This window comes from Sceloporus occidentalis, unplaced genomic scaffold (genome assembly GCF_023333645.1).
Source record: "Sceloporus occidentalis isolate IW3139 unplaced genomic scaffold, rSceOcc1.0.p SCAF_6, whole genome shotgun sequence".
NCBI lineage: Eukaryota > Metazoa > Chordata > Lepidosauria > Squamata > Phrynosomatidae > Sceloporus > Sceloporus occidentalis.
In genome coordinates, this window is record NW_028316986.1 from 140,951,892 (window position 1) to 140,965,794 (window position 13,903).

At 38.9% G+C, this 13,903-nt stretch overlaps 2 protein-coding genes across 3 annotated transcripts in view; one reads left to right on the forward strand and one right to left on the reverse strand.

Annotated features, from left to right (window-relative positions):
* Window positions 1–13,903, forward strand: part of LOC149311450 (microcephalin-like) — a 110,792-nt gene that overhangs the window by 31,375 nt on the left and 65,514 nt on the right. The gene's annotated exons all lie outside the window — the stretch shown is intronic.
* ANGPT2 (angiopoietin 2) overlaps window positions 1–13,903 on the reverse strand; it is a 49,433-nt gene that overhangs the window by 4,830 nt on the left and 30,700 nt on the right. The window contains exons 4-8 of the mRNA XM_089531090.1: window positions 12,439–12,560; window positions 8,413–8,645; window positions 6,488–6,618; window positions 2,017–2,118; window positions 795–961 (exon numbers count right to left, since the gene is read on the reverse strand). Of these exons, the coding sequence (XP_089387216.1) occupies window positions 795–961; window positions 2,017–2,118; window positions 6,488–6,618; window positions 8,413–8,645; window positions 12,439–12,560 (755 nt within the window). The remainder of the gene's footprint in view (window positions 1–794; window positions 962–2,016; window positions 2,119–6,487; window positions 6,619–8,412; window positions 8,646–12,438; window positions 12,561–13,903) is intronic.

The following is a 13,903-nucleotide window of genomic DNA, read 5'->3' on the forward strand; positions in this document are numbered from 1 at the left end:
TCTGGGAAAAGGTGTTTAATACATGAATAAACTGAGGATAACTGTAGTCCTGAAAAATAGGATTGATACAAATAATTAACATAAAATAATACTCCTGATTTATTTTATTTTATTGGTGAATCCAAACATAAGAGTGACTTCTGTTTTTAACTACGTATATATGAGGCTGTGCTACACATTGTTGTTAAACTGAGGTGCACTTAACTTAAGAATTCTCCAGGAGAAAAGCTTCCTCTTCACATTTCTAGGATTTTTCTTGTCTAAATTATATATAAGCATGCTAGTGGTCTATAGTCCAAGTGGAATGGAAGGTTATGCCTCACTCCATGTTTCATACATGGTTCCTACCCCCTCCCCCCCAGTGTGAAACAGACCGATATAAAAAGCCAGCTTCCGGGCGTCTTGGGTGCATGGTGTACAGACAGTGCACACCCCTAAGATGCCCAGAAGCCAACTTCAAGCCGCCCGGTTGCCCGGACATGAGTTGGCTTCCGGGTGTTCTGGAAGCACAGCATGTGTACGCTGCACGCCACCAGAGTGCCTTAAAGCCAGCTTCCAACCACAGTGGGGAGGAAAAGCCAGCTTTTTGCTAACGCAAAAAAGAGCGGCTGTTTGCCACTTCTTTTTTGGCTGGCAAAAAGGCAGATTGAGGCCATGGCATGCAGTTACTGCAGCCCCCATCCACCTTAAAGCCACCCCTTCAGGGTGGTCTGTTTCAACCCCCCTCTCTCACACATACACAATCAGTATATTCATGTCTAAGAAACTTTAAATTTATTTCAGTGTTGATTTACCTGTATTTTTGTTCTTCATTTGCTAGATAAAAATGTTCATATAAGGAATATGCCTCATTTCCTTCCCAGTCTTTCAAGTATATTCTAAGAGCATACTGCTTCTGGCTGGTTAGTTGAAAAACTAGCTCATTTCCTAGCCAGTGTTCTCCAGAAGGATTCCCAAATCCCTGTAATCCAAACAGAAAACATGGGTTAGTTTTGTTTTTCTTTCATCTGTTTATGCTTTATTTGTGTGTGGGGGGGGGGGAGTTATGGCCATAAGCCTGTAACATTAGGGGTATTACAGCTCCATAATTTTTAGGTACAGTTGCCCCTTTGGATCTGCATGGGGCTCTGTTCCAGAGCCCCCACCACCACCAGACAGATGGCAAATTCTGCAAGACCACAAGTCCTGTTTTCCTCAATGGTGACATGACATGCGCGTGACTGCATTGGTGTGGCTGTGTGCACACACCGCCATCAAGGAGAATGGGATAGGGCCATCTGTGGATGTTCCAATCTGTGGATGGCACGCCCACGGATAGACGGAGTTGACTGAATTTTTCCCAGTTTTTGAGAAGGCGAGTTCAACAAATACAAATTTAAAGGTAGAAGAAATTACAGGTAGCCATGTTTTGAAAAAAAACACTGCAAATTAAACAACTGTCTGTTACCAGCCTACAATGGGGGGCAAATTAATTATCTGTTTAGGTATTGATGTTGGGAACCTCCACCTCTGCTCAAGCTGCATATTTGTAAATAAATGCAAACAACCAAAATATAAGTAAGATTGTTCAGAAGAAATCAATGTGGAACAATCACCGGGATACCCAAAAACCTCACCACTGGGGCACACACAAGACAACTACATAGGTCAAAGAAATGTAGGCCATCTTCAGCATCCAGAACCTGTGGTTTGAATGCAGAAGAGCCTGGTTTCAATCTCTTGGCTTCTCAAATGAAAAGGATTCCGGATACCAGGGAAAGATATTAAAACTAGAAATTGAGGTAGATGACATCAGTAGAAGCATGAAGAAAAATCTGCCAAGGTTTAATCAAGACTGTTCAGAAGTGTATTAAAAGCTAAATTAATAGAGAATAAAGAACTTACTTTGTTATATTCTCATGTTAGAGATGAGGAACCTTCTTCCCCCAGTGGCTTGGACTGCAACCCTTTCAATTCCCTACCATTGACCTTACTAGGGCTTTGGGAACTTCAAATCCAAAAGTCATTATGTCTTACCGTTTTGTACTCAGCCCATGTTCGGTCAAAGTCTACACTGCCATCTGAACGTTGTTGAATTATCGTCCAACCTCCTCCACTGGTTTCCATGTCACAATATGCCTGTTAGAACACCACAAGCAAAGAGTTTACTTACTCTTCATCCTATTCATTGTATCTAATATTATGGGAAAGATAATTCACATATGCATGTCTGTAAAGATGGTGGTAGGGAGTATTGTAAAATAACCAATCTGGTAACAAAACATTGTTGCCATTATCCAGCACATATGTAGTGAATTGGTGTAGTGGTTTGAGTGCTTGGGCTATGACTCTGGAGACCAAGGTTCGACTCCCAATTCAGCCATGTCAACCCACTGGCTGATCTTAGGCAAGTCACACTCTCTCGGCCTCCGAGGATGGCAATGGCAAATCCCCTCTGAAGACATTTGCCATTAAAACCCTGTGACAGGTTCACCTGAGGGTTGCCCTAAGTCGGAAGTGACTTGAAGGTACACACACAACAACAACAAGATAGTGAATACTGTGTTAAGAGTGAATCCTATTATTAGTCTCCAGTAGAGTAAAACCTAGTGTACTGATGTTATTTACTTATGTGTTTATTCACTATTCAATGTTGGATTCAATGAATCTACTCTGGTTGGGAACAATCAAAATTCAGGCCAGAAACCTCACTTCAGAGTGGGAATGTGACCAAATAAATACAGCTTTACTTGCACACAGACAGTCATATGCCTGATGGTCATCCCTTTGGAAGCCTGAGTGGCACTAATTTGGGGTTGATCAGTTTCCTTAAATTTATCAGAACCAGACATCTGTTTGGTGAAGAAAATCATTGTGCACAGTCCCATGCTTGTACATAGGAGTGCATAGATAGGAGCATGTTTAACTACTCTGTGTTGCAATTAAAGCATATTCCAGAAGTGGTTAGAAATGTCTAAAGCCTCTTTCCAGCAGATCATGTAACTTTCTGCCAATTTTGGTTTCCAAAACATTTCTGTTTTTGTTTTTGAAGTCTTTCCTCTGTTATCCTGAGGGAGACTTACATATAGCTGAAAATGTAGAAGCATCATTCGGGGATAGAAGCCTGTACTGTATAATCGGGGGGTGGATTAAAAATATAATAGAAAGGAGCATATTGTCTCCCCCCAAAATGCATGACTAATCACAATAAAATTTTCAAGAGATTATTTTCTGTAACTCTTCACTTTTCTGAACAAGATAGGTTTGGACATTTTAACTACCAGAGGGTATAATTTAAGCTTTAGAAAGGAAAGATTGTCTCTTGAGCTTTTCAAATAGATGTTGCCATTAAATGTTAAACTACCATATAATTCACAAGGTTACTGAAGTGCACAGGCTTGGCGGGTTTTTTTTTAGAAATGTACTATATATAAATTCCACAAAATATGAGACGAAAGCCATAATTTGAAGAACAACATGTTCAATAAAATTTTGGCCTTCTGTTTCTCAAGCACCAGCTCTCCATGGCTCAGAGCAAACAGCTTCTTAAATGTGTCACTTTTGTGTTGTGGCAAGGGGAGCCTGCTATTATGTGGAAGTAGGAGTAGGGGAACTATGTCCTGTTGGCCTGCCTAAAGTAATTTCTCAAAATGTTCCCTGTAAAGTCTAAATATAATATGAAATTAAATTACTGTTTGTTTTTTAATTTTATGAAAAGGGGAAAATGAGATCATATCAAAAGAGCACAGTAGTAAATTTTGGACAAAGAGGTAAGCAAGTCAGTTTTATGTTGCACTTGCTAATGAAGGCTTGTGAGGGGAAAAACAAGATCAGTAATGTACATTGTACAGGCAATGTTTATATATCTCTGGAGAGGCCAGAGCGGGCATTAACAGGAAAAGATCAAAACATAAACAGCTGCGGTCTGGCAAAGAAAAGGTAATTCTGTTTCTTTGCTCAGAACGTAATATAAAATAACCTCAGTAACAGCTGAAATATATGGCAACTTGAAAGAATAATTTGGAAGCCTAGCCTTTTCTGACAAAATGTCATCAACATTTCCTCTATAAAGGTAATGGTAATAATTCTGTGACTTCTAAATGAATAGTGAAATCCACCAGGACTGCTTCTGGAAAGTTTCAGTTTTCCAAGGGTGTTATATAGGGCTCCATGCAAGCTGCATTGAAATGAACTCTGCAATAATAGTGTTTGATGGATTGCACTCCTAAGGCTGAGATAATCCATTAAACTTTTCCTTCTGCAAATAGCATGCATTATGAGGAAGTCTAAACACTATAATCATTGTACTCCATATAGCAGGTCTGGGAATAAAAATAGTATCAGTCATGCTGCCTAATTGCTGGCCTAACATTGACCTTGTTTGGGGGCACATTCTTTAAAACAAAGTGTTTTTACCCAAAAATAGTAAAACTGTGATAGGTAGAAACCTGAGGACAGTTTGAAATATGCATAGCTGACAGATTCTATCTAAAGCTCATTGGGTGAAGTATTAAAGCCGTAAATGAAACCAATCAAGACTGCCAAATAGAGAAAAAAATGTTTAAATTGTAAAGTTGTTTGCTTTGTTTAGTGGTATGAATTCTGTGGTTATCTACCTGATGAGAAACCTATACTCAGGACAAGAGGCTACTGAATATAGAATATAGAGAAATAGAATGGATCACAAGTGCTCAGGCAAGGCTGTATACTATCACTCTAGTTGTTCAACTTGCATGCAGAAAATATCATATGAAGAGGAGACGTAGATTCAGAAGAAGGAAGAGTGAAGACTGGAAGAAGGAACATGAACTAAGATATGCAGACAACACAATGCTACAAAAAGCAACAAAAGCTTGGAACATTTATTGAGGAAAGTTAAGGAAGAAAGTGAAAAAGCAAGCTTAATGCTGAACATTTAAGGAAACAAAACTAATGACTAGAGAGGATTTAGTAAATTCAACCTAAACAATAAAGAATTTCAACCTAAACAGAAGAAATTCTTATACCTTGGATCCAGCATTGACCAGAACAGAGATTGCCGTCAAGAAATCAGAAGGGAAGATATATTCCCTGCCCTAAAGTTTATGATATGAAAGAATTAGACGAAGTCCTAAAGTTCAAAGATATAAAACTGAACATTATAGTAAGGATAGTCTATGCCATCGTATCCCCCATCACCATGTACAAATACTAGTGTTGGATAGTGAAGAAAGCTGATAGAAAAAAATATCAACGCATTTGAAATGTGGTGCTGGAGTAGAGTGCTGAGCATACTGTGGATAGCCAGAAAGTCAAACAAATGGGTATGAAAGCATATCAGGCTTGTGTTCTCCCTGGAAGCCAAGATGACCAAACTGAGGCTGTCATACTTTAGCCACATTGAGATGGCAAGTGACTCACTGGAAAAGAAATGCTAGGAAAAGTGGAGGGTAGCAGAAAGCAAGGAAGGCCACATGAATAGATGCAGTCAAGGAGGCCATAGCCCTCTGCCTACAGGACCTAAGCAGAACAGCTGAGGACAGACAGGCTTGAAGGTGTCTCACTCATGGGGTCTCCATGAGTTGAAGTCAACTCAAAGGCAATTAACAACAAGAAGAGGAAACAGTTCAAACAAGCTAAAGGAATTTCTCTGCTAACACCTCTTGATAGTTTTCTTTTGATTACTTTATTCCTCAGTGTCCTGGTTTGGTAATGGCTGTTCCTTAAGCTATGGAAGAGGGAATAATTTTAAAAATGAATGGGGGACTGCAAAGGGATTGTGCAACTGTACAGCCTATTCTGTGTCCCTAAAGAAAGTGAAGGCAAAGTGCAGCCTTCTTGGTGGTGTTGGACTGCAGTTTCTATCAGCAGTAGCCATCATAGGCCATGCTGAGGAATACTGGGAATTGTGGTTCATATTTTGCCTGTCCCTGTCCTAACCAATGACTGGTCTACACCACAGTTGTGGGTACCATATGGAGTGGGCCCAAAACAGAGGACATTTGTTCCAGTTTCCATGATTTGATAGGCAAGGTTCTACAAAGCTCTTCCATTAATATTCACTTATTGCCGTTTGACCTGAGTAACTCTCTTCATGTGCACTGCTTGCCAAAGCATTTGCAGAAAGCTGGTTCTGACAAGGAAGTAGTCCTCCAGCTAATTAGTAAAATAATTTCATATGTATAGATTATGTCTGCTGGATTTTATTTCGTAGTGCAGCTTTGATAGGATGCTTGTAGAATTGTCCTGCCTTTTCACTAATACTGTACAACTCTCTCACCTTCAGATGTTCTGAATAAATGAGCAACAAATGATCTCATAAGTTTATGAAAAATTAGTATACTTGTTCAAAACCAATTAGCCAAGGGTTCACGTGTGCATCATGGTGGGTCTGAAAAAGCTTGTCAGTATTAGGGTGGTTTACTCAAAGATGGATTGTAGAAAAGAATGTCAGTTCTCTTTCAAGAGACTCTTGATCCTGAAAAAAAAAATCTCATTCTGATTAAACTTAAAGAAGAAAACGCAATACCTTTTTCTCCTCTCCTGTATTAGGCACTGTCAGTGTGTAGATGCCACTAGTTGTAAGTCCTGATCTGAATGCCTCAGCACAGTCCTTGAAATTGATCTGTTCTTCTCCAGCCACCAAAGCATTCTTGGATGCTATAAATGAAGAACATGAAGACATGTTGATTGGATTCAGTCTCTCTTCCTTTGGCAGAAGGGTTTGGCTCTTCCATTCAATATTCAAGGAATTACACTACTCCCCACAGTTCACCCTATTCTGTAGGATTCCCTAGGCCTGTGTAACATTACTATGAGGAGGAGGTCTCTCTCTGTCACCCCAATTGTACATCCTTAGTGAGAATAACCCAGTAAGAAGAGCTTCTACAGTGAAAAATCTCTCTAAGATATCACCATTCTCATAACATCCTATCCCCCAGTGCATTCATGAATCATTTTCACTCAGCTCTGCAAAGTGTTTACTGTTCAGGCAGGGTTTATTCATTTTGTTTGCTTAAAATACAAGCTTGCTTCCAGGCTTCTAATTGTTTTTCCACACTTCTTTGATAGTTGACACTTTTAGAAGTGTCCCCCTTGACTCTGGCAATTGTTCAGGATTTTTTTTTTCCACATGGGTGCCAAAGCCAACAGGGTTTGTTTACTTGTTTGTGCACTGCTATCAGCAGAAACATGCACACTTTTGGAAATGTTCTTAAAAGACTATTTTTAGACCTGTCAAGTCTTATAAAGCACTTTGGTTTTGCTGAAAGAAAGAAAAAAATTGTTTTGAACTGTTGATTAAATATTTGTAGCTACAACTAGGGCCAGAAACAAACTATTGTAGTGCGCTCCTGTTCTGGCTGCCAGCCAGCTATGTATATTTCCAGGATGCTTCATTACATTTTCTCTGCCTTCTTTTTGCATCCCCACACACATACACACACACACCACTAGTAAGTATTCTGTCCCTCCTAGGCTTTCTCAGGCCTCTTTGGGCTGTGTTTGGGTTCCAGCAGCACCATCCTGAGGGTTGTTGTTGTTTTTGACTTCTGCAAACCAGCTGTTACTCTTCACTCAAAGAATAAGTTTGCTCTTACTAGAGGGGATTATTGTAATTTAGATTATTAGTATATCTCTTCTGAAGTTAATCTTTAAATAATGACAAAATGGCTTCCCTGGCAACTTCTATTTATTCTATTTATTAAAACTCCAGGAAGAGATTCTTGGGACAGATCTTGGCTTCCTTGCGGGGTGAAAGCTCTTACATGAAATATATTGGTTATGTCTGGACAGTGGTCCATATGTTACATACAAAACAGCCTTATTTGTTAAAGCTGTTAAAAGTAGCCATGCCTAACTATCTGAAAGATATTGCTATAGATTGTGCAGGGTATTCACTAATCTATATTTTATATGGAAATACATGCATGTATTTATATATTCTTTTACTGGGTTTTATTGGTTTTTTATTTGTAATGGCTTTTAGTCAAATACAATAAACAATTGACTGACTATAAGAGAAATTCCTCCGATTCTCAAAACTGAGGGAATGGGAAGTGTTTTTGTTGGCATCTTTGCTTCTGGTATTATATAAGCGCCAAAACCTTTTGACTCCTCCAAGGGTTAATTCAATTCTGATACTAGAGAACAACCAAAATTTGTTTTTGGCAGAACTTACTCCTCTGTGATTACACTGTCACCGGACCAGAGATTGTTGTGGCCCACCGGGTGACTCATTCTCAGAATTACTATGGTATGAAGTCTTAACACCCACACATAAAAGTAGGCAAACCAGTTCTCACAGCAGTGCCAAACTCATAGTAGCTTTGTCACTTTGGTTCCTTTTCTTTATACCCAGATAGATAGAGGACTTGTGCCCATGCATGCCTGATAAAATTATATGTGAAGAAAAAATAAGAAAAAAGCTGATTCACAATTTGTGTGTCCACTTACGATTTGGTGTAGAAATCATGGAAAACAAGTTCTGCACCGTTTCCCTCAGATCATGCTGCTGTTTTTGCAGAAGAGAGTTATTAGCTGTAGCAGTAACCAGCTGCTTCTCTAGTTCTTCGATGATGGAGTTCTGTTTGGAAACTAATGACTGAAGTGTATCTTTTTCATCCTTTATTGATTGTAGCTGGAGTGTATGTTTGTCTTCCATTTCAAGGACTTTTTTTTCTAAAAAGCTAACAGATATTAGCAGAAGGGAAAAGAGTTGTGAATGGTTCAATGTTTCTCAGTGGACAAAACTAACAAAATAAAATTGATCCAGTTAAAAGACAATGATGGTCCAGTTATACAGCCTTGCCTCAGATTATTTACCATTAAGAAATCTCAACTTGATGAGATCTTCACATATTTTCCCTCTCTCGGGGCAAAGTTACATCTGATCCAAGATATATTTTGATTACAATGTGCCCGCCACATTCACTAAAGTTAGGTTCACAGGACCCCCATGAAAATGGGAAAACTGGTTAAATGAAAACACTATTATTATTATTATTATTATTACTACTACTACTACTATTATTTGGCCTGACAGAATATCTTTCTACAAATCTCTAGCCCCTCCGGCAGATCTCTGTGGTCAACATCCAGCAGAATTGCACTGGAGGACCTACAGATGACTAGAGACAGGTCCCCCCCCCCCCCAAGGAATCTCTAGGTCCATCAGTTTGACTCTTATGGTCAGCCTCTCTTAGAGTCATGCTGGAGGACCTAGAGATTCCGATAGAGAACATGTTACTCAAGTCCACAAATAATTAAAGCGGCAAAAGTCAAAGCTGTAAATTTGGAGGGCTAATTGTATTTGAATGCAGCATCACTACATGATCTGTTCCCACTGTGCATACAGTGTGCAAGTGGTGGGAACTGCACTGTACAATCCAATTCTGCACTGGGGTGGTCAGTGACTTCCATGTCAGTGGTGTGGTAAATCTGTTGTAGTTAGCTGTCCTCAAGTCAACCTTGATTTAAGGTGTCCATGTGATTGAGACAGTTCCATGGTCCCCTATTCTCAACTTCTTATCTCAGACCTGGCAGGTTCATGCCTGTGGCCTCCCTCCAGTCTAACCATTTGTCATGTAGTCTTCCTCTTTCTACTGTTCTCTATATTTCCCAGCACACTGCCTTTTCTAAAGAGTCATGCCTTCTAATTCTGTGGCCAAAGTATGACAACCTCTGTTTCGTCACCTTGGCTTCCAGGGAGAGTTCAGGCTTGATTTGTTCTTGGACCAAACTGTTTGTCTTTTCAGCCATCCGCAGTGTGCTCAGAGCTTATTCAAGATTTTAAAGGAGCTCTCCAAGGTACTGGACATATTTTGAGAACAGGGTGCAGAACCTTGGATAGGTCCCTTGAAGTCTGAAATAAACCTCAGAGCCCATTCCCCACACCACTGACATGGTTGCCCCTGTTCAGCACCATATATAAATGATGCAAATTAACCCAGTGTACACAATTTTCACTTGTATCAGAAAATTCTGTAGTATTTTTTGTTTTTGCATATTTTATTCTGATTTTTATTGCTACAGGGTGGGGAGAGCTAAGATATATGCTGTTGTGTGCCTTCAAATTGTTTCCAACTTATGGTGACCCTAAAGCCATAAGGCCTATCATAGGGTTTTCTTGGCAACATTTGTTCAGTGGAGGCTTGCCATTGCCTTCCCTTCAGGCATAGATCATGTGACTTGTCCAAGGTCACCTTGTGGCTTTTCATGGCTGAGCCGGGATTTCAACCCTGTTCTCCAGAGTCATAGCCCAACACTTAAACCATTACTCCATGCTGGCTCTCCAAAGATCTATACAAAGCACTAAATCCCAATCCCAAGACCTTGCTGTCTTATTCAGCTGTTCCTTTGGTTTTGGTAGGCATTGGCCACAACATATTCAATACCATATATTGTTCAGCGCTCTTGCAGAATTGCTGTATATATGTGATCCTTGTTGTGCTTCTCCCAGATCAATCCAATACAGCCTGGATCACATGGTTTTTCAGTTGTTAAGTGAGTCTTACTTTAGTGTTAGCACTACCTCTGGAATGATCTTCAAAACCTTAGTGTTCTATTGAAGTATAAACAACATATTGTGTAGAGTTTGTGGGTGGAGTCCAGTGCAGTCATTTCACTGATGTATTTGCTTCTGTCAATGAACCAGGAGGTGGGATTTCCCCTACAGCCCTCCCTCCTGCATCCTTAAAACTAGGAAACTTCCCGGATCTAATGTAGGGGAAGCACTGCAGAGATGAGAGGAGGAGAAGTGTGTCCATCACACTGGTAGACATCCACTAGTAGCATCTTTCATGTGAGTTTTTATCTCTTCCTGGTTTTCCTATTATCCTGAAGAACTCCTTGTTATACTTGGGTCAGAGATTAAACATCATTTTACTTTTCACCCACTAATACTGAAAGAATCTCTTATAGCATATGATCCATTATATACTAATTCAGCAAGAGTGTCTGTTTCAGTAGGTAGCAAATGGTATGTGATAAATGTCTATCACTACTTCTGTGCTTACCACGATAAATGACATTGTAAACCTAAAGTCGTATTTACTTTTCTCCTCTTGGGTAAAGTATTTTGTTTGCATAAAACAAACCTTTCAGGAACATACATAAATACAACAGGAGAGTGAAGACAAATGTGAAAACATGCCCTTTCCCCCTAATGTTACTGTTTCATAGAACTGAGGGAGGTTCTTTCAGCATAGCGTTCCTACTGAATAACAATGTTTGTCTATTCAGTCCTACAGTATACTATGATATGTAAAGTCTAGAGACTGTACAATATGAACTTGCTTGGTTTTTATTTTAGAAAACAGCTCCATAATATAGCAGGCTCTCACTATGAAGATCAAGACCTATAAAACAGCACAGATGGACTAATCATGCATTCATTATTTATCACTTGCATTGTAGCAAGTTACAGTCCAGTTTGGAAAACAATGATGTTGATTTCTGTTACATGTGGAACTAGCCAACTACAGGTCAAACACAAAGCTCATTGAGCAAAGAAAGGTCACAGTTCCTTCTCTTCTCCAGCTGGCTTAATGTGATCCCGGCACAGCAAGAAATGTTAACAGTTCTGCTGGCCAGCTGTCACTCAACTATTCTGGGTAAACAAAAGGAATTCAAGATCTTTTGATGTTGTGCACTGAATATGGTTGCAGGCACTCTCAGCTGATCCAAAAGGAACAGTCACCAAGACGAATCAAATGTTTTATCTCTTCAGTAGTTAAAACAATGATATTAAATTGTTGTGGTATCCAGTGCAACTAGATGAACAGGTTTTGGTTGACAATTAAATGAGCTTGCATCATTTTTCCCCAGGATGATGATGATGATGATATCATCATCATCATTATAATCATCATCATCACCTCATTGGTACTTTCCAGATGTTTTGAACTAAGCATTTCATTAGCCCCATCCAGCTGGACTAACGGTGAGGGATGACAGGAGATAGTTCAAAGCACCTGAACAAGATCAGGTCGCAGCTATTAAAGTGTACAACCATTTTCCTTTTCCAAACAGTATGTCAGTTTTGTTAGCATTGCTCATCGCTAGGAATGGAAAAAATAGTGGCAGTAGGATTTTTTTGAGAGTGAAGACTATAAATTGTTTCTATATAAGCAAGCAGAAGAGACCTTAGGCAGTTCAGCACATGGTTCGTTTTATTTCTTCTTGGGATCCTATTTTAATGTAAGCTGCACATACAGTATTTGTGTAATGGCTTTGTATGATAAAGATTTTGTACAGCTTTTATAGAGTTCACAAATTCCATGTACACAAATTACATTTCCTAGTGTGGATCACTCAGTTCAGTTTTAGTCCATTTCTGTTCATTAAACTAAAGGCATGTTTAATTTGTAGTAACTTCTGACATTTTTTGACACAAGCACTTACAGACCTATATAGTTTCATAACTGGGAAAAGGGACAATTGATAGCTCTTAATAGATTGGCGCATAGGAAGGCTTAGTACCTGTTTTTTTCTTGCAGTTTACCAATCTCACTGGTCTGATCTGAAATCTGCATTTCTAGCTTGTTAGTTGAAAGGGAATGTTCCAGAAGTTGAAGCTCAAGTCTTGTTGTCTGATTCAATACCTATATTTTGAGAAATTAAATTCTGAATCACATTTGAATTAAACATTTAGAACAGTATGCAAGATAACAGTATATCTATTTATCAGAATTAAAGGATAATCAAAACTTGGTAAAATGTCGGTGGCATTTACTTAGGGCTACATTGTCATAAGACTAAGTGCAATTTATGTTGCCAATATCCTTTCTATATGTTGCAATCTAAGTTGTTCTCAGTACTGTATAATTTACTGCATGTAGCCAAGCACATCCACACATACAGCCTCCTAGATGTGGCAGCATTTTTTGTGACAGTATCACTTTAAGAGAGAGTAATTGGTTTATAGTATCATGCACATTTGTTCACAGGAGTATGTCTACATCATCATATCCTGTAATATTTAAATCACTGCTCTTATCCTATAAAATTACCTCATCTTTCCCCCCTATTCTCATGGGGTTTTGTGTATGTGTGTGTGTTTTCATATTTCATCACCATTGCCATCGTTTCAGTTTTTGGAATTTTGTGACTTGCATCTGCATCTTAGGTGCATTCTTTTAATACTCAAATATGACATCTGTTTTTAAGAATGAGGAAAGAGAACTGTCATGTGGAGTGTTGCTTTCCGTTCCATTCTGCTTCATGTCCTTTAGTCCATAACACTTCCCTCGTTGTGTTTTAAAACAACTCTTTTAATTCATCAAAATTTGGCTTCAGCCGGCAGGAGGAATTTACTCACATCCTTCATGTTGGACAGTCATTCAGGACATGATTTCACACTTAAGTGTATTTCCATATTGTTCCTGGAGATTTATTTTTTAAAAAAAAGATTTTAATGCTACCCTTTATTTAATATTTCAAGGCAGTGTACAAAAAACCCTAGCAGATAAAACTTGAATACAGATTAAAACTTGCATCATGCAATTAATAAATTTATTTTAAATGCCCGGGTAAGTAAAAAAAACATATTTGCTGGTCCCTAAATGATACTTTTTTGGTCCAGGGAAACCACTCTGAGAAGGGGATCTCATAACAAGAATGTTGTGCCCCAGAACACGTTCCTAATAAACAATCTTTGTACCTTCCTCTAGTAGAAAAAACACACATAGAAAGGCTTTGGCAGTAGAACTTAAAGAATGGTTGAGCAGACACGGAAATAGGGACTCATTGAGGTAATTTAGTTCTAGTTGTATTTTGAGGTGGCCTGATATTTAAATGAGTAAGATAGTGTTATAAAAAACCCTGCTCCTGGTGGACTGCTAGATCTTTAAAACGTACATGTAGATCAACATAGCTACTACCCCCATTTTTCTCCAGACAGTGAAGTAAATGTGCACAGTTTCATTTGCAGCTCCCAAGGCCCTAT